The sequence below is a fragment of the Agelaius tricolor genome, unplaced genomic scaffold, assembly GCF_023055355.1.
Source record: "Agelaius tricolor isolate 1412-34295 unplaced genomic scaffold, bAgeTri1.0.p SCAF_6, whole genome shotgun sequence".
NCBI lineage: Eukaryota > Metazoa > Chordata > Aves > Passeriformes > Icteridae > Agelaius > Agelaius tricolor.
In genome coordinates this window covers 11,487,752-11,514,065 of record NW_027269266.1, presented here as the reverse complement: position 1 = coordinate 11,514,065, position 26,314 = coordinate 11,487,752, and the positions used below count along the sequence as shown (strand labels likewise).

At 36.8% G+C, this 26,314-nt stretch overlaps 1 protein-coding gene across 13 annotated transcripts in view; it reads right to left on the bottom strand.

Moving 5' to 3' along the window:
- Positions 1 to 26,314, bottom strand: part of PARD3 (par-3 family cell polarity regulator) — a 445,322-nt gene that overhangs the window by 191,530 nt on the left and 227,478 nt on the right. For 11 of the 13 annotated variants that reach the window (XM_071428678.1, XM_071428674.1, XM_071428686.1 and 8 more), the window contains 5 exons: positions 24,726 to 24,809; positions 15,776 to 15,901; positions 14,035 to 14,414; positions 3,059 to 3,198; positions 1,425 to 1,553 (listed from right to left, as the gene is read on the bottom strand). In XM_071428678.1, coding sequence (XP_071284779.1) covers positions 1,425 to 1,553; positions 3,059 to 3,198; positions 14,035 to 14,414; positions 15,776 to 15,901; positions 24,726 to 24,809 — 859 coding nt within the window. The remainder of the gene's footprint in view (positions 1 to 1,424; positions 1,554 to 3,058; positions 3,199 to 14,034; positions 14,415 to 15,775; positions 15,902 to 24,725; positions 24,810 to 26,314) is intronic. The other 2 variants (XM_071428677.1, XM_071428682.1) reach the window with 1 other exon arrangement.

The following is a 26,314-nucleotide window of genomic DNA, read 5'->3' as shown; positions in this document are numbered from 1 at the left end:
AAAGTAATTGAGTGTTTCCTGAGCCACAGCAGGGAGGCTGCTGAGCTTGGACTCCTTCAAAGGGGCTGACTTGCTGTTATTTTAAAACTAGATAATGTACTGCTATTAAATCTCTGCATTACTTACACCATATATTTGTTTACAATTATTTAAACAAAATCTCATGTCAAATTATGCATCAAAACTTTCTCATTTTACCACAGAAATAATATACACAAAATTAAGATATTTTCTTACTTCTAAGTTTATTTAGAAATCTCAAAAAGCATTTTCATTCACCTTTATGAAAGATAGCAGTGCCATGAAAATTGTACCACAGGAACTTATAAACAGATTGCTTTCACTGTTACAGTGATAAGGTAGGGTGTAATAGGATTTGAAATTTTTATTTCTCTTCACTTTATGACAGCTTTCACTTCAGCACTTGAAGGCATGTTCCAAGAATTTTAAGGTGAAAGTCGGTTCATTTGCAACCTTCCCTGCCACTTTGACTTCCTAGGTTTAATGGCAGTTTTGAAAAGTAAAAACTAATGTTTAGTATCTTGAAATGGCTTAACAAAAATTCATTTGCTTTGCGTTCAAAATAACACAAATCCAATAGAAAAATGAAGTTATTAATTCATCATACTTATATTTGTCTGTCTTCTCACAATAATGCAGCCAAGTAAGTTATTTTAGAATTGCTTATACTACAATAATACAAATAATAAATAACTTCAGCAGTTTAATTGAGTACAGAACAAAGTGAGACTGCTACCATTCAGAGTCTACCTTTTCATAACAGAAGCTATCTTGAGTAATTATCAGAGAAATATCAATATACACTGTGCAAGTGGAGCAGGTACAGTATGAAACATCATTTTATTCCTATTTAATGTAAATTTCTTAGAAACATCTTCTGAATTGCCCTGCTAAATTAACAACTGCAGGGTTTCCATTCCACAGAGATTGCATTTATATTCAAAAAAGGCTACTACTTCTTATATTTTCCACTTTTTGATAGAAAGGTATTTACATATCCTATTTTGGCATAATACTATATGTTTGAGAACATATTAGTGAGCAGATAGTGGGACAAATGGCAGGCTTTCAAACACAGATTTGTCCTTATGAAAGATATGAAACAATCTACTTGTCTGCATGCATCCAAATGAAGTCTATGCAATAGCTTCTCCTATAATAAACATTTTCACTCCAAATAAATTTTTCACTTAATACATTATCAACAAATACTTAATTCCAATAGCAGATCTTGAAGAAAATAAAAAAAACATGCATGTAAAATGTTCTAAATGAAGCAAAATATCTTTTTTTTCCTTTTTCTTCTATTCAGTGCTGGCCATGCATGTTTACTAACAGGAGACAAGATCAAATCATTTGCTCACACTCATCTAAATCTCTTAGCTGCTCTCTATTTTACGCACCAGTTCCCTTGGATGGAATGTTTCTTCCTGTCGAAAAATCAAAAGGGCAACGGTTCCTCCCATCTTGGTACTTCGCAGCAAGGACACAACTTCTTCTTGAGTTTTGCCTGTTAAATCAACTCCATTTACCTGCAACAAAGGAAATGTTAAACACCAGTAAGACTCCAAAACAGGGACACCAGCAGACACGTACAGCAGAAAGTCATGTGAATCATATGGGACAGTATTAAAAAAACTCTCACAGGAGCAATCTGCTTATTAGCTCACATTACAGCTTTCATTTAAGACAACTAATTAAATGGTCATCCTTGCTATACAAATTCAAATAATAAGCCAGACACTTATACTCTCCTCCTTTTCAGCAACAACAGTGTAGTCCAATACACACTAAAGCCAACTAATTCCATTTACTGGCATTTCTTACAAGAACCTCTGCATAAATATCTTTTAGCAAAATCAACATATGATCCCAAACTGGTCCTGTTTCCACATGTCTTGATGTTATACATACCTTCCAAACATATTTAGCACAACGAATTGTGACAAAAGTAGAAAGCAATTCTTTCCCTTTATGACCTTGGGGCTGCTACTCTTGCCTCTGTTCAGTGGTCCAATCCCTTGGCCTCCACATGCCACTGATCAGGACAGGCAGGTATGGACTACATGCAGGATTTCCCACTGCACGAGCTAACTTCAGTAAGGGAGAAGCCAGAGAAAGATCAAATAATCTCAGGCTTGCCTGCTCAGAAACATTTTAGAAATGAAGGCAGAACAACTAACAGTGTAAAGCAAGGGAGCATGGTGCTCAGAAGTCTGCAAACCATCTTTTTCCCTCCCCTCATAAGAGAGCACAGCTCACACAGTTGAGATGCCATGGCTCTCACCTTAAATGCATCTCAGTCCCCTTCTACCCAAGTCATCTGGGTTACCTTGAATTTCAGTAATTACAGGGGGCTATCCTCCAGCAACAATTCAAGCTGACTTAGCCAATTTTGCAGTAAAGTGAAGTTAGAGCCCTGAGAGGCAGTTACAGACTCAGCTGTACCTCCGGTGACATTTGGCTTAGGGACAGTAATGAAGAGCTGTGGGTGGTAACGTATCACTCCAGCTAGATTTGCTGAAAGCTCTCTGTGGGGCACCTATCTAAGAGAAATTTAGTTCCCTTGAGGATATCCTTACTTCAGGAGGGAAGTGGCCTTGATTCTCTGTAGGACTCCTCTCCTCTTATGTCTCTTTCCGTTAATTCACTAAACCTTTTCAGGGTATTACCTCCCATCCTTGGCAACATCTTCAATAATTTCTGGTCTCTCACTCCATGCTGATTTAATTCTACTTACTAAGTAACAATCATTTTGCTTCAATACATTCCTGAACAGCAATGCAAGACTATGACAATCTATTCACCTAAGGATATGTAAACTTATGTTTTTGTAGTGTGTCTGGGTTAAGCTCTTCAAACAATTATGTACTGAAAATGCCCAGCACCTTGATCTCTTACTTAAAAATATAAAGCCAAAAAAAGGAAAAAGAGGAAAAAAGTCCCTTGTAACATAAAATACTATAAGCCTCTGGAAGTGATATAGTGTGTGGTCTCATGCTAAAACACAGACAAGGAACATGTAATATTTCCTCACCTCAATTAATCGGTCTCCAGCTTTTAATCTCCCATCTTGAATAGCTGCACCTCTCGGAAGGATGTTTTTCACATAAATTGGAGCAGAGCCACCAATTGGGACATCTCTTGAAGTAATGCTAAATCCCAAGCCTTCTGTACCTGCATAAAGAATGTACATTACTAGTTAAAATGCACATTTTATATCACACCAAGCAGAATGTATGTGTACCTCACTGATACAATCCATGAAAATACATATAAGATGGAAGAATTACTTCATGACAAAAAAAGAAAACAAAATATCTACAAGAAAGCTGTAGCTGAAGCACTGAGTCTGGGCACAGGTGGCTCAGCAGGCACTCCCTGCAACTTGCTATTCTGATGACTTCCAAGTCATTGCCATATTTCTGACTTTCTATTTCAGATGAGCTGAGTGACAAGGAATCAGAACAAAGCATATCTGATATCCTATCACTGTCTTCCCCCTTGTCAATCTGGATCTCATCAATGATCCTTACTTTTTTCCTTTTCAGCTCTTTCAACGGCAACAGTCAGCCGATGCTTCTGGGCATGGGGCCCTGTCAACTCACTGGTGGACACTGGCACTGTGCCTCACTGGTGGACACTGGCAGGTGATGGTACTGGAGCTCAGTGGCCTCATTTCTCCTGTTCTGGGGACCTCAGGCTATTTTCATTCAGCAGCTTCTCTGCCCCCAGGCTTCATCTCAGCTCTTGCTGGGTTCCACCCCACTGTCTGTTGTGCAGGCAGGGAATAAACCCAGGCTGCCACTTCTGATGTCCTGCTCTACATCCAGGTGACTGCACATGGCCAAGACAGACTGAAGCAAAATAGAGGAACTTAAAATGACCTGGAGAAATCCAGAGCGGGAGTCCAATCAATACAGCAAATGAGATTTGTCTGTATTTCAGAGAAATTAGGCATGCAATCAGTTCTGGGATTCACAAGCTGAGGACAAACAGAAGCCTTCCCTACCACACAGAAAGCTCCTTTGTGATGCTCTCTCAGATACAATCTATGCAATGTTACCAACAACCCCTGAAACTCTACAAAAACCTGCCACTGCCCCCCTTCAATATTATATGTGAAGTCTCTCAGGACACTTAATGCAGCATGAAAACAGCTGGCCATGCAGTGGAGAGCCCTAACACAGTGTCAGCACCCACAGCTTGCATTTGAAATTTTTCAGAGGCTGTCAAAGCACCTTGCTGGGCACACACAGGCCCAACCTACATTTAAGCTGACCTACAATGGCAACTGCAGTTAGGACTCAGCAGTGTCAGGTAGGTCCCTAAAAGCTACACAGCATCCACCTCTGTAAAATGCCATGGGGACAGAAACCAAACTTTATGAAACAGTTGCCAGCTACAAGCCCTGGGAAGCTTAACACAAACTGTGTTAAAGACACTCAACTACAGAACCATTTGAGGTGCTAATGTATTTCAGATGGAAAAAAAAAAAACAACTGTGCAACAGCAGCCAGAGAGATGAGAGAGCAAGAGACCCCAAGGTCAGAAGTGCAGAAGAAAAGGGAAGAGGTGCTCCAGCTGCTGGAGCAGAGATTTCCCTGCAGACCACAAAGAAGATGATGGAGAGGCAGCTTTCCCCCTGCAGTCCATGTAGGTCCATGGTGGAGCAGAGATCCACCTGCAGCATGTGGAGGACTCCATACCAGAGCAGGGAGATGCCCAAAGGAGGCTATTCCCTATGGGAAGCACTGGAGAAGGCTCCTGGCAGGGACCTGTGGCCCCATGGAGAGGAGCCCATGCTGGAGCAGGTTTGCTGGTGGGATCTGTGACCCTGTGGGGACTGACACTGAGGCAACCCATTCCTGAAGGACTGACCCCATGGAAGGGACACACACTGAAACAGTTCCTGGAGACCTGCAGCCTGTGGGTAAGGTTCACCTTGGAAGGACTGCCTCCCATAGGAAGGACCCCAATCTGGAGCAACACAGGATTTTGAGGAGACCTCCCTCTGAGGAGAAAGGAGTGGCAGAGACAACTGACTGCAGCTCTCATTCCCCATCCCTGTGCACTGCTGGGAGGAGGAGGTAGAGAATTCATGAAGTAAAGATGAGTCCAGGAGGAAGGGAGCAGTCAGGGGAATATGTTTTGGTTTTATTTCTCATTACCCTACTCTGATTTGATTGAAAAAAATTAAATTAATTTACCCAAGTCAAGCTGGTTTCACCTGTGACAGTAATTGGTGAGTGATCTCTCCCTGGTCTTATCTCAACCCACAAGCTTTTTGCTGTGTTTTGCTTCCCTTGTCCAGCTGAGGAGGGTGAGTGATAGAGCTGCTTGGTGAGCACCTCATCCAAGGTCAACTCACCACAATGTTACTTAATTTCTGTAAATTAATTTCTGTTGCCCATGTTTAATTGCTAAACCTACTTTCCTAAAGAGCAGATTAATATTCACACATGAAAAGAAAGCAGGAGTCAAATATAGTAACCAGTACTCAACATACAGATTTCTGAAATCTGCATAATTGCTTTTGATTAAAATGTATTTATTTTATATTTTATCGTATATACAATATATAATAAAATATATATTGTATATACTACTATATATATAGTAGTGTATATATATATGTAGTATATCATTATATATACTAAAATATATATATTACAAAACATTTTATTATCAAGACAGAAATTATGCTAAGAAGTAAACTGACACAGGTGACATGACTGGGCGTGACACAAGCTTTTAAAATCTTTATCTTGAACACAACTATGTGCTCCTGTACATAGTAAAGGCATGCAGATCTTATTGTTCAGGAAAAATGGATCGGTTTCTCTAGGCTAATTATTTTGAGACAGCTTCCCTTCCTTCTGCAGCATTCAAGACAGTTGACATTTGAATTTGAAAGTCTTCATCCACTTTCAGGCAAATATAAAATTTATCTGTGCTGTAACATAGAGATAAAAAAATACTATATCTCATAACATCTATATTTTACTTAGGAGACCTCCCAATTTTAATGATGCTTCAAACATTCATAGAGCTCTTTAATTCCCTGCAATATGTGAAGATGATCTGAATAAGGTTTTTTTAAGTCACATCTCAGCTTTTTATGGAATTTATCTTTTTCTCATTATAAGGATCAGCACTGAATACTTCTCTTTGAGTACAGGTTTTGTATGCTAAAATTTCTAAAGTAATATCAGAACATGAGTGCACTCCCAGGACAATATTTCATTATTAATAAGCTTAATCCCCATTGCCTGATTACAGCATCATTACAGATGTCTGGTTCACACACAGCACTTCAAACCCCCATGGAAAAAACAGAAGTTGAAATTTTCACATTACAAATGCACACAGGATATAAATTTGGACTGTGACATTTTCTGCTGTCAAACCTCCAGAAAGTCTTTACCAAATCCTGCAGATAGTCACAAATCCACACTGAGCCCAGATATTAGAGGAAGAAAATTCTAATTACTTATTTCTGTAGAAAGAAGGAGCCTCAATGGGCTGTGCTTTACTGTGCTACTCTGTGCAGCTTTGCATGAGGCAGCTTTTGGGTGCAATTTTCCTTCTACCATTTCTCTGCTTCAGTTGGCCCTTCACACCCCATAGCTGCTCTTCCCTGGATGATATGGCTGCATAAACTACTGTGCTTATTATATATAAATTAGATGTTCACAAAACTGGGAAATAAATGGATACATCCAACCGAGGACAAAAATAAATATGACTTCTGTGACTGAATTGATTTTAATTTTTTTTTCTTTTTTACACACTCAACTGATTTAGTTCTCTCCACTCCATTCATTTCCATTCTCCTGTTGATAGAAATACATATAAGATCTTAATATCTCCCTGCTGCTAAAATGTTTTCAGTTCCTAGGGTATAAAACTGCATTATAATAATGAGTGAACTGTGCAAACATATTGTAGGCTCTTCTGATTTATGCTAGTAATACAGGAAAGACTGGACACACATACAGGTAGAACCACAATGAACAGAAAACAGAAGAAATTTCCATATTTTAGAAAACAGAGGAGTCATCCTACACAAAGCTAGGAGATTTACCTTGCAATGTTTAGATTTTTTGAGCTATGTTCACCTTAATCTCTTCTAGATTTTAAAAAGGGTAAATTTTTGAAAGGGTGGAAACCATTTTCTTCCTTCTATAGCTGTCATCTCTGACAATGATCAAATTACACCAAGTGATAATAACATTTAAAAATTACCCACTAATTTGTAATTCAAATTCTTAGGCTTCTTCAATAAATCAGCAGCTCTCTCAACAAGTAAGAGTTCTCATTTTTTCTTGAACGTGATGCTGAACACACCTTCTAAAGTCTCATTACCCTCAAGAACTCAGCCAGCTCTGAGCTGAAGACAAAGTCTTAAATGAATTAAAAGGACAGTTACAATGGTAAAAGATCTATTTTGTACAAACAGGAAAGTGACAGATTTGATGTGTCAGTTGCTGTTTTGGAAGAAAAAAGTTCCAATAGCTTTAAGGTAAGAGGGAGAGGAAATCCATTCCTAAAATTTAATTAAACATATTTTCAAAATGAACATCATTATTTCATTTGGAAGCAGTCTGATCATAAACCGACAGAATGTTAAAAATTTTATAAAATTTTACTACTGGTGACTAAACTCTTATCTCCCAGAGAAGAAGTGTTTAATTTCTCACTAGTGCTGGGATTACCTTCTTGATTGTAGAATGAATGTCTGGCATAACATTCCTGTCTTTCTAAGGCTATCCTTTGCAAAAAGTTGGGGGTTCCTTACTCAGCACCAACTGCAGGTCTAAATTCTCATCAGAAAAATTTGCTCTTGGATAGAAATACAGACAGGATACAAAACAAAAAGCCAGGATCACCTCTGCAGTATTTTCATCCTCTCAAAACAACACTGGTCCAGGGACCAGTAAAGAATAGCTGAAGGACCCACACTGTCAACATCTTGTGATACTTCTCTTACAGCTGTCTTGCCTTTCAGCACTGTAAGCAGTGCTAAAAGTAAATCATGCTCTTCCTTCAAGTCTGATTTAAGAAAATGCATATGAGTTCTCAGGGAGTTCAATACAGATCTCTCTAAATTTAAAAAACAACTACAAACAAGTAAACAACAAGAACAAACAATGCACAAAACTTCACTCCTAAAACAATAGAAAACATCTAAAAACTGACAATTGGGCACCACATTTTTTAGTAGTTGTCCAAGAAACGTAGAGAACATTTCTGAGCAATCTTAACAAGGACAACTCATGTGGGTCAACAGTCCTCAGACAGACTAAAGGACTGCTAGGGGAATGTGTAGATTCTTCATGCAAGACAAAGAACACCCCCTTTCCTGAAAGAATAGGCAAAGTTGGTTGCAGATAGAAAAAGTGTGTTACACAAAATCACAAAAATTACAAAATAAAGCACTGCCAGTTAATGAAAGTAGTAGATTATACTGGCACTGAGAATAAGGAGAGAGATAATGTTATAATAGAACTAAGCAGAAGGGCCAAATGTTCTCTGTTAATAGAGCAGACAGTCCTTCCAAGCACTTCAGCCTCCTGTTTTGTTCACGGGAGACTCTTTCTGAAGATCCAGATACAGATGGATGACTGCTGAACTAATTATCCTAATGTTCCACTTTGGAAACCAGGTTTTTGGGGTTTTTTTGAAGGACTGAACCTCAAATGTAAGATTTGAACAGCAAATATGTTCTTAGTGTAAGGGGCATCACTAAACTAACCAAGATCATTTTACTGCTCCTAGTTTAAGCCCCATATTTTCAGAATTTGTGCACATGTAGTAAGGCTTACTGTACATGCAAATGACTGCTTAGAAGGCTGACTGCTCAGCTGTCTACAAAATTTCTGCAGCCACATACACAATCAAGACTAATTGCATGCCCATTTTTATGTAGTTGAATGATTTGGAACAAGTGAGGCTTTTTTCTCCAAGTAAAGCTCAGACCACTCAAGAAGATGTTTGATCAACCTAATAGAAATGTTCTTTTCCCCTTATGCTACAGCCTGCTAATGGTGATCAGAAGTGGTTTTAAAAAATAGAAAGATGAAACTGATGCAGTTTATGCTTCTTCAGTGACTAATAATGCTCAAAATTATTTGCTTCACTTTTGAATCTCATTTCTCAAGGTCACTGAAGTAATTTAGGCATCTACACGCTTCATTTCAAAACTGACAAACACTCTGCATCTGAACAGGAATTTCAAGAGAACATATCACTTCAAAAGAAATTTTAAACAAAAATTTAAAATGTCAGTTCAAAGTCTGGCTCAAGAATCTGTGTGGGGAAAACAGGAGAGTATAATGAAAAATGCATATAAATCTGTACACTTCAGCTCCATGATGCAGGAGATCTTACAGACAAGTTCAGGGTCCTGTCTTATACACTCCCATGTACGAATCCAAGCAAAGCAAGTAACTGTCCATAGATGTGCTCCACTCCAGAGCAAATTGATGCCATTTCAAATTAGCATAGTCACAAACTATCTATGCCAACTTCTTTGTGTCTCTAAGAGCTTCCTGCAGAAAGGAACTTGGGTGCAGCCAGGCTGGGTGTCACTGTGCCACAGCACTGAATGCCAGGCCCCTGGTGGCACTTGCAGAGTTTCAGGTCAGCTCTGTATACAAGATGTAGCATTATTAACCTCAGCAAGGCCAGCAAGCCAAACAGGAACACAAGGAACTCTGAAGAGCAAAGTCTCATAATCCTGCTCACACCTACATTTTAACCATTTTTCTCTCCTGCACTGTGCAGGGGGGGCCTCCTTTGTTCCAGGACTCACCTTCTAGAACAGAGCTGCTATGTCCTGTTTGTGATGGATGTGGTAACTGCTACAGCTTTCCTGGCAGTTCTGTCACTCATTTCTTTCCCTTTCTTTTTCTTGTTTTGCAAGAGAGAGGCCAAAAAGGAAGAGATAATCACAACTCCCATGGTTGGTGGCTAAGTGACCCTGGAAGTGGGGAGATGTGGACTAGATCCTAATTCACTGAATACTTCAGACAAAAAATTAGCAAAATATTTGGTGGAACTAAGACTTAAGAAACATGAGCTCAGTGCTGACATTTTACTTCCTGAATTTTATATTTAATTTAGCTATACAAACATGTAGTTATAGATAGAAATCATATGATGCAATGAGCATTATACTGAAGGGCAAACAAATAAGATTAAGCTAATTTCCAGACTGAGTACTTCAAGCTTGTCTTAGTACAGCAGTATATATGAAATCTAAGTAGCACAATGTCCAGGAGAAAAGCAGTCTTCTGAATGCTTTAGTATCAGGCTAAATGTTGTGAGTTACTAAGTGCTCAAAGACTGAGCCTTAGAGCCATTTGCTATATAATTGGTTATTTATTATTTACAAGTGTTGGACTAAATTCCTCTCAGTTGCATTGGCTCAAATACTTGCAGCCAAAGAAGGAAGACTCTGGGAGTGTCCTGGTGCATATGAGCTCAAGGCTCATCCTAACACTCTGGGTGTTGTATCAGTGGTCTTATTTTCTTTATTCATTAGCTGCAAAGAACTATTTTTATTTATTTATACTTACTTGTGTATCAGTTTACGCCAGAATGTATACAAACACAGACTCTCTGTCATGTCTTGCATTATCTTAATTTGTGAGAGCTATTAAGCTAGACTGCTATACAGCCTTAATGGCATTAGAATATCAGCAATAACCCCTACATCTATATGCTAAAAGTTCAGGCCTTGACCTTTAAGGCAAGATAAACAGATATCCATTTTCATTTAGAAAAGCCAACAAACATTCCACATTGACTGAAACATATGACTGACCTTCTCTTCTGACTTTATTAAACTGCTAAATCCTATGAAAGTTCAGGTTATTTTAAAATGCCAAATCAGCAATAAATATTAAGAAATCATAATTACAGAGGCACATATTGTAAGATTATTCTATGATTGTCATCCTATATCATAAAGCTTATGCAATATATAAAAATACAGCTGCAATAAAGTAGTTCTGTCTGTACTAAAAGAGTCAATTCTCATATAGTACATCCTTTATTAGAATGCACAGGTTAAATGAAAACTGAATTTCAAGACGACACTTTGCATGCCTTAATGTACCCCACAATGAGTTTTTAAGGTAATGATGCTAACTGGTGAAACAACTGCTGCCTGTCAACTACAAAAAGACCATTTGTTAAATATCTATAAAGCCTGTATTATTAAAACTTCCTTCCTTGGAAATAATCATCAAAAACAATCAACATCCCTACCGAACTCGTATTTACAACAAAATACAACAATATTCCCAAGCATATTGCTGCATTCATTGCTCTATATGTGTGTTCTCAGAGTGATCAAATGTAAGTCAAAATGGGAGGCCATGCTGCTTTCTACAGTGGATATTAACAAATGAAAGACAGCAATGATAAAAAGGCATCTTTCCTTATGCCCATTCTCTTTATTTTTACCATGCATAAAACACAGTTTCTACCTTTATCTATAGCCTGAGTTAGGTGCCATTCCACCATAAGTAGTATTCTCAAATAAGCCAACTCTTAGAAACAAACATCTCCTTTAAATTTCTAAAATATATTCTAAATATATTTCAAAGTTCTTACTTTGAAAGTGAGAACTTTGTAAGAGCCATCAGACTCCTCTGGTATGAACTAGATGTTAAAGTATCTTTGAGATCACTTTTCATCAACAGGTAGCATGCATCTTCTTTACTCCAAACCCACCTAAGATATTAGCACCATCAAAGATAAATTACATTATAGCCTTGGGGTGAGTATTTCTGAAAGAGTATCCTGTGCAAGATGACCAAATATAACATCATATCACAGTCAAAAATCCATAAAATGCCAAATTATATTCTTGCATCTTATGAGGAGCTGTAACACCATATTTGTTTCATGCAAAAATATTGTGGTCCCAAATTACATATTTATTTGTTAGTGCTTTTAAAATAATATGAAATGTTTATTTCCACTTCTGGCTGAGCATTATTTTATGTAGTGTCCAAGTAATACTTCTAAAGACGTCCACAGACACAAAAAACCCGGGTAAAAAATCACTGTAGTGACTGAGAGAATATTAATAAGCAACTGATTCCTTACTCAACCAGTAACAGCAAGTTTTTCCAAGTAGGCTGATTTGAGCTGATGGCCTAGAGAAATTCTTGAAGGAGCATCAACAACAGAAGCAAACTGTCAACTCAACCTTATGTCATCCAAGTTTGTAGAGCTTAAAATTCAGCAACCAGAAAGAAGCAATCTGGTGGTTCATGTGAAGTTCATAGAAAGGAAAGCATAATGACAATGTGACAAGTAGCCTGGTACCTGTGCAACTGTAAAATCCCTACCATTCAATGCACTGTTTTCAATGTCCTTCAATAAAAAGGTTAATTAATGAATATCATTAACATTAAGCACATAAGAATATCTTAAAGGGAATGTACCCCAAGTTCATGGAGAATATTGTCATATGGGTAAACTTTCTGCTGTGTAATGTAAATACTGTTCTTGTTGCTAGAGACCAAATTATAGCTAATCTTAAACATGCTCATTTGAATACTAAAAAGCTTACAGCATGTATAATCCTTTAAAAAAATCATTTCACAAGAGCTAAGAATACTGGCATCTAAATGTCATTTTATTATACTTTCAACTATCTGAAAAGCATCTACACATTAACTACAAAAAAACCACCAAATTTTCTCACATCATAAAAATTTCATGGATGTACCAATGCATCTACATGTGCACATATAACACAGATGTTGAGATAAGCACACACTACTTTAAATAGTATCTCTCACCCCCATTCAAATTATATTAGCATAAGGGCCAAGACAGGAAATATCACATTACATCTCAACCAAAGGTTTTAACATCTCAGTGGAAAAAATTGAAAGCTTTAGCTGGAAATTAGAATGCCCAATTTACCAACTGGATCCAAAACACTTAAAATCCAAAGGCAAAACTCAATTTGAAAAGCCTTAACTGTGAAGCGCAGAACATGGGCCATTTTTGCTTAGTTGTTTACATTAAATAGTTCACCACTCCCTGGGTCTTGGCCAACAGAATTTGAGGCATTTACAGCACTACTTTATTAGCTGAGAAACAGAAAAAAATGTTAAAGCACTCCTCAAAATGGCCTTTTGCAGGCATGCCACACATGCGGAGTGCAGGGTGGGTCTCCTGGGCCCGTTGTCTCTCAGGGACAACTCAGTGCCTTGGCTGCAAAAATCAACCCATTGTGTCGGAGTGTCGGGATGGACGGAGAGGAGACATCTCTGAAGCCAGGTCATGGAACTTGGGGTTTATTGCAAAGGGCCTGGGTGCAGGGCCCTGCTGGGAGCTGCCAGCCACAGCTCGGAGCAGGCCCGAGAGAAGAGAGGGGGAGAGAGGATGAGAGGGTAAGAGAGTGAGAGGGTAAGAGCCTAAGGGAGTAAAAAACGTAAGACTGTAAAAGGGTAAGAGAGCAAGGTTCCCGTTACAATACAATAAATCTTCTTCTGTGTTGAATACTCTGATTCTCACTAACCAATCTAGTACAATATACAAATCCTATAGCATTTACATACAGCCTTTAAGAATCATTCCATTACCATACTGTGTTACATTTTAAACCCTAAAAACTCCTCTTTGGACCCCTTCTGCCAAGCTAGTAGGGTCTGCTCTGACCCTTGGGCCTGTCTGCAAGCAGAGGGTATTGTTTCATTAAAAGGGGACTACCTTCAGTCTGGCCACACCATTGTTTTCTAGTTGTTCAGTAACTAAGGTATCTCAAAGCTTGTTTTCATTTCAATCTTGCTTATGGTTTCTATATTCTCAAAATCTTTTGCTAGACAATCATATTTACAAGGCTTTCCTGTGTCATCTTCCCCAACACATTGCACTCCCCATGCTCCTGCCAGCCTTCCTGCCCAGGACAGCGGTGCTGGGCACACACACATACCCTACACACACATCTCCTGCTGCACGAGGAGCATGCTGGTGCCTTACCTTTCCTTAGCTGTATACTGAGCCTCTTCCCTATCTTTTTGGTGTTATAGCCACTGTTGGCAGTGGAGGTGAGAACTTTCTGAGGTGACGGTACCAGGCCGGAGGGTGGTTTCCCTGATGAGTTGACACTATGAGGTAGCTGTGAGTAGGAGTCTGTCTGGTCAGAGTGGTTCCCCACTCTAGACATTCTCTGTAAGGTGTGAAGTCCAGAATTGTTCATGCTTTTCCCCTCAGCATACTGGGAGTCGGGGCTGAAGCGGCTGGAGTAGAACACGCTCTCGCTCTGGGACAACTGCTCGTACTGCTCCTTATTGGCCGCAGGCACCACGTGGAACCAAATGAACGGCGTACGCATGGCTTGGCGGAACATATGCTGTGCTCTAGGTTTTCAAGTGAACACAAAATCAGCAAATTAGGACTGGGAGACTATGAGATATTATAAGCATAATTACTGATGTTAATTAAGCAACACGAGCTGACAGACACATTGCACTCAAGCATAAACCATAACACTTGAATCTGTTCGCTCGCCTATTTGGTCTGCTTTTCGCTAAGGTTTACTGCTTCAGGGCAACACTATGGTTAAATATGCTTCATGACTAATGTAGCAAATAGTGAATTCAGAAAAGCAAAAATTTTAACCACAGTCGTGAAATGCAGACAGTTCTACAGCAGGATTGCAGTGTCCTTTTGTTTTGAACCTTGATAATTGTAATAATTGCAATAACTGTTACCACAGTGACAACAGAATTATTAGAATAAAAATGACTAATTATAAAAGACTATGTATTCCACAATTTTCTGATTATATGGAGTCTTGCAACCACTCTAGCTTACAATTCAATTTTTTTCAGCTGGTAGTATATCAAAGTACAACATTAAGAGATGAGAAAAAAAATGCTCAATCCTGTACAGACAGACACTGGGCTTCAAGGTCACAATCCAAAGTATACAAAAACAACAAGGTCTCTTCACAGTCTTAAACTGTGATTCAGAACCTTAGAACAAGCAGAGACAAGCTGCTTTCAACCATATGGTACAGGGTGATGTTTCAATTCAGGTTAGAGTCAAAGAAATTAAAGCCACATTTCAAATATATATTAAGATAATCAGAACAAATGATATTTGGCCCTCAGTGTGTTACGAATTTCAGAACAATATGATCATCCATGAAATCACTCATTACCTGCATACCTCTTTTCTATTTTCTTTCTCTTACCTGAGTGGGAACTACAATCCCTCTTAAAAGTCTTTCTGATTCATTTTGAGATTCTACCAAGTCCAGACAACCACTAAGCAAATATTTCTCTCTTGAACTTCTCCAGGAAGTTTCTACATATACAGCACCTTTAGTTCTCACACAATCAAGAAACCACATATTTTTAAAATGTTGAAAACAAAGTCCTCATGTTGTCCATTTATATTGATGCATTTATAATGGTGCATTGGAAATATAAGAGCAAAAGTCATATGGGAATTTCAAGAAAAACAGATTACCAATATAAGAAGGAAAAAAATCTATCATGTATAAAAACAATCAAATTAAAATTGCATATACTCTAATGACAATAATTATCCTGGGTTTTTTTTAGTCTGGATATATAAAAGCCACTAATGTCCCTAAATGGATATTTTCTTTATTAGAAAGGCAAGCTTAGAGGTTACTGTCTTACCTTTCTCAAATTATTCCAAGGTGCTAAAAACCAAATAATGCAATGGAACGTGTGGTAAGAACACTTACTGCTCAAATCTCCTGTTCCGCAGGTCTCCGTCATTAATCCTGACAATACAATCGTTCTCACGGAAAAGGTTTTCCTGTTCAGCTTTTCCACCCTTCTCCAACCGCTTCACCAGCAGCCCCAGCGTTCTGGAACATTAAGATTACAAATTATTACTATCTGAATAATTTGCAACATAGAAAATCCTATTGATTAAGTGTTTTACCATGATCACTACAGAAACTATATTTTAAACCATCTATACCTTGAAGTAGGATAGCACAGTTTTAAATAACTTCAAGAATTATCTGATTTATTATCCCTTTTCCATAAAACAAAAAGCCTAGGTGTATCAAACACATCTAAAGTAAGAATGAACAGGCTGTGGGATGACAGCACATCCATTCTTGAAAAAGGATAATTTCTGCGTAGTAAAAACTCCAAGAATCACCACACATTTGAGAAAAGATCTCTTTTCTGCTAGTTAACTGAAGCTGAATAGGTTTAACTTAAAATTTGAATTTCTGAATTAGAAGACAATGCCACAGCCTTCACTACTCCTTCTGTGCAAGTGAAATGTGAGGTCATCTCATGTAATAAGCAGCCTGTAATGAGGCATGGATAGAGAATTCAATAATTTCATGAGGGCCAAACAATTTTCAATTCTTAACATTTTTTAATTAAACAAAAAAGATGAAATTAAAAATTTAAATGCTCTTTCTAAATTCAGAATCTTATCTTAAAATAACTGACTGATGAAAATTTCCATTTGATAGCCTCTGTCCAATGAGTTAGTCCCTCTGTTTCATGCTTACCCACAGCATCATCCTAAGGACATATTTAGAGAGAAAAGGTAGAAAAATATTCAACCTGAAATTATGAAAAAGGATCCTGAAGAAAGGACTTCTGAGGTACTGGCAGGATAGTATGCAAAGTCAGTGATGTTTCTATACCTGAACTCTCTACCTGAAGGACAACTCAATCTCCATGATTATTCTTGCATCGACACTGCATTTGGTTTGGTTTTTTTTTAAAGAAGATCAACTTCACAGTGAAATCCCACAGGATGTATCAGTGGGTCAAACTCACATCAGCCAAGTCAACAGCATTATTTTTTTCAGAATTCATTTCGAGGCATGGCATGAAAAACACTTGGTCCAAATCAGCAGGAATTGGAAGAGCACAGATGACTTTTAAGCAGAAACCTTTCAGTGGTCACAGCACTTCCATTCACACATAATACCTCAGAGTAAATGAGCAGTCAGTGGTGCTTAAAAGGACTCCTCAAGTGCTCAAAAGTTATGTATGCACTTCATCAAACAGGTCAAAAAAGCAAAATTAATTTCTTCTGCTTTAGATTCTTCGTTTACCAATTTATCACCAGCACAAGCAAATAATACACTTTTCTTTACAGAATAGTCATACATTTTCTCCCACAGGGTAGATGAATGAGTAGGAGAAATGATCCTAGTAGTATTTCCATTTTGGAACCACCTAGAGACATTAAGATATTATGTTGAAAGGATCTATAAATGTAAACAGACCATGAGGAGAAAAACAACATAAATTCTGACAACACAAATCATCAAATGAAGCTTGAGTCAGACATTTGCATGACAAAAAACTCTACAAGTCCACAACAGTGGCACACTAACCTAATGACCATGTTGTACTACAATTTTTCATTATTACATTAAGTAGTCACAGGAAGTAAAACAAAACAAACTTTAAAATATTGACTCAATCCCTTTTTTCCTTCTGTTCACTAAAACAAAAAAATGTTGAAGGCAGTCTCAGATTTTTAAAACTGATAAATAATTATAAAGAAATTATGGGTGGTTTGATAGTTCCATGAAGAACCAAACTAACAGTTATATTAAGAGTAAAAAGGAAAACTACTCGTATGGCTTCACTATGCTATTTTTATCAGAATTATAGTTTTGACATTTAGAAAACTGATGTGTTAGAAAACAAGTTTGTGACTTCTTCACTTTGTGAGCTGATGAATTTCTTTTGGGGAGACTGTCTTTGAGCCACAAAGTGAAGCTACTGTAATTGTAAATGGGGAAGAGAAAGGCAAAGGGAAGTATTAAACAGGCAATGCTATATTTAAGAGAAAATCAACGAAATACTTGAGCAGGAAAAAAAGGAGTTGTATCTATTCTTCCTTTTCTTTCACTTGATGCCTAACAGCTTTTTGATGCAGGTGTACTCCTCTGCAATGCCCAAAGACAATTGAGAATTTGCATGTGCATGCAATGCTGGCACAAGAGCATACAAAGAAACAACAACAGGTGTTTGGTTTATACAGTTAACTATAAAAAATACCAAAATATCAAAACAATATCTACACAAAGTACAACAATCTAAGTTAATATAATGACAATAGAGAACACAAAATAATGTGGTTATTTCGTCCCAATGTCTCCATGTACTTATGATTACAAAATAATTGCTCTATCAATAGTTTTGACATCGCATTTTTTGAAATGTTGCTTTCTACTGTCTCACATTCTGAACTTATATCAAATTATTAATGCAAGATGCACCTTTATGCATGGTTTGACATTTTTTAAATTTATTCCACTTAGGCTTTCAAATCTGTAAAAATTTTACTAATCCTAACCAACAGTAGAATAATGTAACAGATAAATAAACTACCAGTCAAAATTGTAAATAATCTCATTAAACAAAGGCTACAAGTTCTGCTAATGAAAGACTGCTCATCTCTAACATGGCATATGGTGCTCGTGAGGATTTTGCTTTTTAACAAATGTTAGAGCTAGTTTAACCAGGCATATAAAGCTAAAGCCACTGAGAGCAAATTCAAGGCTGGATGAACAGACTGAGTGAAACCTAAAACCAGGCCTCTCACAGTGCCTTTTCATTTATTTAATTTTTTATATAAACACATGGCACAAGAGATCACTTTAGACACAATTCCAGAAACAATTTCCCAGATGAGGGTTTGCATGGCAGAAAAAACTAGAACTATGGAAAATGTATGTTCTTCAAAAATTAACAAAAGCCTTCCAACTTCCTACAGTGTTTCTTCAGCATATTATGGCTAAATGTAAGAATGTGACTCTAAAAAAGACTTTCTGGAAATTCATGTTTGTTGTTGCAGCAACTGGAGATAAACAGAATAGACCTGATATTGCAAATATGCAGTAACCTAAAAACAAATTGGATTTTTTCCCTGCCATATGCCACCATCATTAATCCTGAGAAGTGGAGTTATACTACAGCTTGAATATTATGTTTCCTACATTAGGAAGACATAAATTTTGAAAACATCTAAAACTCAACTGGTATAAAGTACCAAAGTCAGTATATACATATTTTTTAAACACAACCATGTAGCGTACCAATGGATGGGTATATTTGAATTTGCTTAATTTTGTCCAGTTGAAGTAAGTCAACACAGTTTCTAATACAATTCTTCCATTACAAAACTTTTCAATTCCAACCTTTTCAAGAATGAGATTTAATATCACGTGAACCTTTGCAAAATGCTCTGCAAGCCTACAATCCTGTTGAAACAATAATAAATAAAAATTTTGTACCTGTGCTGTTTTATACTAACATTAGCTGACACAGAAACAGAAGGGAAACTGCCAAAGCACAGAGCTCAGTCTTTGTATTTATTTTAAATACCTAATTGGGAATGTAAGCAGCTGAGATTATATTAGCATTTGCACCACTGTATTTCCACGAGGTTCATTACTCTAATTATACTATTAAAATAAACTCAGCTACATGTGTTAACATTTCAGTTCTCAGTATAAATTACAACCAATGATAAAACTAGAAATAAGCCGTGTTTTTTTTTATTGACATCTAAATTGCCTGACTTAGTTGGGGTAGTTGGTGAAATGCAAACTCTCCACATGCCATCCAGATGTATGGAAATGATGATAATTTACCTTAATAAAAACTGACAGTGGAAGTAAAAATAAAAACTGACACTGAGCATCTAGAATATGATTCGGCCATCATGGCCCATTGTATGTACACACTGAAGTTATTTATCTATTTACCTGCAAGCTAAATGTAGTGTAATCAAATCAGACAGAATAGAAAATAGCCAATTTAAATGTTTACGTAAAGTCACTAACATGAAAAGGCAAAAACTAGATTAAGGTACAAAAATAAGGATTGATTGAAAAGCTGATGTGCAGTGGTTTCATGCTTAGAAAGATCTCTGAAAAGTTCTACAAGAACATAAACACAGTGTAAAATTCCTAAATTCAGTAGTCAGAGTAGGCAAATTGGCTTGTTTGTTCAAGTTAAATTATTGTGGCGACTCAATGCTAAATTGCACATCAACTCCTTTACCCAATATTGACATCACAGCACTGTTATGGAGGCATTTAAATTTCATGCTTCAAATCCAGAACCAATTCCCAATCTTTGGTAACCACTCCTCAGTTTTTTAGCTTGACTAATACTTCAAATTATGTTTATAAAACTTTTTAAAGGCTGAGATCAGACAGTTTGAATTCAGATACAAGAGGGAGGGAATGGTACATTCACTCCACAGAGAATTTTTTCCCCATACATATGTTTTTGTAAGTCATGGCTACCTTTGAGACTTAAAAGGCTGGAAATGCAGAAGAATAAATGGAGAGGCAGACAGCACAGAACTCCTACTTGATCAAAGAGAATATGATCACTAGAGAGGCACCTTGAAGGCAATATTATGGACTCTCACTATAGACAATGGCAATTAGATATTACTTCAGTTTTCTTGGTACCTTGAGTACAAGGCTAAAATTTTTACAGTGCCACATGAGGTGATTTTATAAACGCTAGAAAATGAAGGATATTTCCAATTAAAAAAAAAAAGAATAGAAAGTATAAAAAAATTTCAACTTTCTAGATTTCTAGTAAGGGTAGTTAGGGTTTGTGTATGTTTAAACACACACCTCGATTCGAGATTTTTCTTTCTTTTTAACAAAACCTGATAAATTTGTCATTTAAACTGACAAAAATTCTCTTTTTTTTCCTCTTTTTTGAGACTTCCTAATATTTAAAGACATTTAGGATATATAACAAAAAACATTTTTAGTTGCAAGTTTTAGATGTACAGTTAATCATGGATTTTGTGGCATACTTCAACAGAAGAAAAGCTGGCAGAGCTGTGCATACCTGTCTGTATCAAAGTAACATGTCTGATACTTATTAGTGGATGTTCATTGTGGAGTTTTCAGATGAATATCCAAATCCTTTTCAGTTCTGCTTTACTAAGTAGACTTCAGAGTAGACTTGGGACTATGGGACTCTGATTTCCATATCATTATTCACAGAGATTTCTGATGTTCTCTCATATATTCCTTGTGTCAATTGAATCTCTTTCCAAAGACAGACATGGCAGGATTTCAGAAGAGCAGCCAGGGTATAGAGCTTGAGATTTCAAAAGCAGAAGAGGCCATATAATGGTAAATTAGGCTATAATTACTGTTGAGCTTTCAGAGAACTTGGTGCATCCTCACTTAAACATCAACAGAACATCCCACATCATCCAGGCTGCTCAAATGAGATTCTTAAGGGACTGTTTGCTCCTGTCTCTGAGCACCTAATAAGAAGGAAGGATTGGTGGTATGGTAATTTTGCACAAAGTTAGAATTTTCTTTCCTTTCATATTTTTATCTCATTCATTCCCTGTTTTTTCTACTCTTATCTGAACACTTTCCCACTTGCCATCTCTTCTTCCTTCATTCTACTTTCATTTTCATGCCTCCTTTTCTGCTCAGCACTGCATCTATGCCATTGCAAAAATGTGCCAGCAGTTTTGCAAACAAAACTTTCATCCTTAAAAAATGCAAAACCATAAGGTGATGAATATGCATACCCTCCTCCCTTTTGATAAGGTGAATAAAATCTGCTAACAAAATCATATGATCAAATAGCCCAATAAAAGACAGATACATTTCTAGAGGCAAAACCAGAAGTATAACAAGGAAACATACATAGAATAAAGTTTCACCATGTCTTTACAAATCAGTAGTACTTTTCCCAGAGAAATACTGGGGGTTTTAATTTTAAAAAGTCTCAGTTTTACTGGAAAGAGAAATAATTTGTAGAGATGAGGCAGAGACCTTTACAGATTTTGTTCAAGATCAGAAGCCAGTACTCAAAAGATTCTTATTCCAAACTCCCAAGAGACCATGAAAAAGTCAAATATTTTCTTAACAGAAGTAAAGAACAGAGTTATGGCATATAATTTTTATAGTTTTGGAGTGTTTCCTTAAGGTGAGATTTTCTGGTAAAAATTTTTGGTGGGAGAAGGCTCCTCTTTATTGCAATGGGAAAAAAGGTGAATTGCATAATACTTTTTCAAGCTATTGATTTAATAACCATTGCCTATTGAGTAACATTTTCAAAAGCAAGAGAAAGGAACTATAAGAAAAGTAAATGAAAACACAGCATAACTGGAACTGAACAGCAAGCAAATATAAAACAACAATGGGACAGTGGACTAACTACATAACAAATGAGATCTTGTCTTTTTGGACATCCCTCAAAGTCTTTACTCAGTCCTGTGTTTGGTTTTCTATAATTAGGTTTGTACTAAGCACATCCCCGATCAAGTTATTATAAGCAGGGAGTTCTAGGTTGATTGTAGCAGGGAGAATTATTTTTTTGCAGCCAGGGGAGAAACAAAGAGCAGCCATGTGCTACAGTGAGAAATAAGTAGGAAGCAGAAGATTCCTGTCATGCATCTGCTCTGCCCTGAATCTAGCAAAAGGAGAAACAAATGTGTCTTAACCAGGAGGGGAAAAAAACTAACCAAATCCCCACCAATTACTTCAAACCTGAAACTGAGTGTGTTCCTTCCCCTGTCCACACTGGAGGCAGCTGGTGAAAAATGTTTATCCTACCTGAAAGCATGCAGAGACATGGGTATGCAAACAGCAAAGCAGCAGCACAACACAAGCACTTAGAATAAATGCCAAGCAATGAACTCTGCTATTCCTTCATTAGAACACACAGGGCAAGGCAGAAGACTTTTGGAAATATTCTAGATCCTCCCCAACTCTGCTCCTCTACACTTTTAAGACATGGGACCAAGTGTCTCCCCTCTTCAGCAGATTATTTTGCAGAGGGTCAAAAAAACTCAGCAATTACACATATGGTCCATTTTTCAATGAAGTGAGTTCTAGTAGTACGAAGAGAAAGAGGATTAATTTTAATATAAAAATTATTTCGCTTGTAATAGAATTTGCTTTTCCAGTATGTCCTGATTTATAATTGGCTTTTCTGCAGTAAAACTTTATCATATAATTTTGCATGACATAGTTAAATTTCTTTTTTAAAAAATTGTATATTTTATTTCTGTGTTTATGGCTCTTTTCCTTAACATGGTCTTATTATGTATGAACAGTTTAAACTTTGCCTCAGACTTGACAATCACAGTCACAGGCTGGAAGCAAATTTTACTCAAGTTAAAATTCTTATTCAAAATGTCAAAACACATATTTTAACATCAGCATTATTTAACAAGTACTTAGTAGGCAGCTGACATTCTTAAACCAGTCTTTTCCTTGGCCTTCACATTGCTGAAATCCCAGATAACTGTGTGAACATTTCAACCATTCCTAACTCGATGGGATTTACTTCTGAGTTATGTTTGAAGTACTGTTCACTCACAGCCTTCCCATCCCCACTCTGAATTTACTGAATTTCAGATTATGAAGAGAAGAATTCACCACTTAACACAAGTTTGCTCTTAATACTTGTAGTCCCTAGAAAAAGTAGCTTTAAAGTAAGACAAATTACATTTTCTCATAATGCATGTCAGAGTATGAACAGTTCCTACTGCTCAGGCTACGAAAGCATTGGGTTTCAAGTAACAAGTGCAAATAAAGCTCTTATACTGTGTTTAATATCCCATGAAGATATTTGGTATGGAAGGAAAAATAGCTAAACTACTCTAGTAATTTCTGAATATAGCATATTAATATTTGAGAGATACACTTGTATAGCAAATTACTTTTGTTAATTTGTTAGTTTTTAATTATAAAACTGAAATTGCTACTGGGACAACAGACATGAGAACATAACACCCCTTTTCATGTGCAAAGATTACTTTTAAGATACATATATTTGTTCCCCTTTTCCTTTAAGGGAGAAAATACAGTGTGTACTTAGAATATGCAATCACAGTATAAAATTTGCATATATTGTTGAAAAATTCTCCTTTCTCACACTAGTTAAAAGCTTCAAATCCATCACTAATTAATACAAAAGTTTAGCTTTTTTTTCTGAGATTATTTTCATGACCCTAAACACTAAAACTCTGCATTAGCAAATTAAGCATTAGAGATTATGTATTCTATTCATTAATAACATCCCCCACATTGTATTTTTAATGCAAACTTCTTTCTTTACCCCTTTTTTTTTTTTGGTGGGTAAGCAATCAAACTTCAGGAATTTCAGCCTGTAAAACAGGTTCACTTTTCCCCAAACCAGAATGTTTCAACTGGTTTTGCTACTTCGTTTTAACCCCAACAGATGGGGCAACATGAAATTTTGAAAGTGTGGCAATTGTTTTCTCTCCTACTCTTAACAAGGAAAAGCGTAGGATGCCTCTGGTTTAGACTCCTGCTGTTATTTGGAAACTTGTGGTTTAAACAGTACACAGGGAAATATTGCACAAATATCCACCTGAATCAGGGCAGAAGTTTATACATTTTAGGAGTCCAAAAGGAAATGTCTTTATCCTTCAATTTACTCTGAGATTACAACACCCAATTCTAACTCCTTCTAAGCAGAGCCTTTGAACCATGGAGTCCATTCCAAGCACAGAGTCAGTAAACTTGCATTTCTTCCTCTCCTAATCAGTGAGAATGCCTCTTGAAAAACAGACAATATTCTACAGAGAGCAAAGGCACACAACACAGACATTACCACAACCAAGATACAGCACAGCAAATTACAATGCAAAGAAAATCCTACACGATACGTTACCTTCCGCCTCGGGCACTGAAAGGCACTACATGGATTCCCAAAGGCCCGCCGTCATTGGAGACCTCGACGAGCTTTACCATATCACTGTGAGACAATGACCAATGAGCAATGTGAACATGGAACCAAAAACCCCACACAAACATACACAGAAAAACAAAACCATTCCAGAAACCAAGTCATGGTGATGAAAGCATTGTTGAACACTACGTACCTGAAGATTAATCTGATGGCATGAAAGGAGATCAATCATCAAAAATACTTCAATTAATAGAACCAAGAAAAATATAATAATTTTTTTAATTTAGCTGAATACATAAAAATAGGTTTCATCATCATCATCACTGCATGCATATTGCTTTATTTCTTTCTTATTCTAAAGTTAAACTCACCATTGAGTAGAAATACCTTAAATGCCACACACAATTTTTCCTCAGAAACCTAAAAGCTCATCCTGCTTTACTTTTTTATCTTAGAGCCAATTAATTTTTTTACATTAGCTTTCCCATAACTACCTCATAATTGAATGAGAATTATTAAATTTTTAATTGGCTAAATCCTTCCAGTTTAAAAACACATTAATCTGTATAACTGTAATTCCATTTATTTTACTGGAAGATTCCTGCATCTCCTTACTAAGTAAAGTTTCTAAAGTAAGTTTTAACTGTAACATTCAAAACCAACCAGACGTCCCCTGAAGCAACCATGCATCTAGTTTTCAATTATAAATTTTGCTGTAGTGAGGAAAAAAGCAGCAGAAGAAAATACAGGTTCAGAAAGAGACATGTAAAAATTGTAGAAATAGATTTAGACCAAATCTATTAATGTGTTTGAAACATGCCCACATCTGGAAAGGTGGAATATAGCCCATGAACTATAAAGAGGTATAAACGCATAAATGAGAAAATAATACGCAAAAGCCAAACCTCTCAGTAAAACTGGAAGTGAGAGATCTGAACAGAAGCCACAATCTAAATTTGCAGCTTATGCTTCTCTCTAGCATTACATACTTTTTCCTTATTTCCTGGCACTAGATATATATACAAACAGATCATTGAAAAGCTTGTTCCTCAAAAGAACACAAATAAAATTTCATCTCAAAATGGAGCAAAGAGCAAGACAAATTCCCTGTGATAGCAGTAAAACATTTTCTACTTCCTTCAATAAGCTCTTGATCATATGGTGGCCCATCATGAAAGCTTGCAGCTCTTAATCTGTAATTTGAGAATAACCAGACCACATATGGTTGGGAAGTCAACACAAGTCCTGGGTTACAGTTTATTTTACTTTTGCCCTACATTACATTTTCTAAATGCATTTTAAGGTAGCTTTTACATTTGCTGTATGCCTCAATTGGTGTCTGAATTTTTACCTTGATTTTTAAACAACATGAATGGAAGGTCTCTATCTTTATTGTCACTGTTAGCTCAATAAAGTAGTGCAACAACAGGAGAGCTGAGAGACTTCAGCCAAAAATGTGTTATTCTTCAGACATGGATCAATGTTTTAAGACTGAGATCAATACAGCATTTCATACTGTTCCATGTGCAGTTTCTGTATAGGTTGACTTCATTTCCTTCTCACTGTATGTT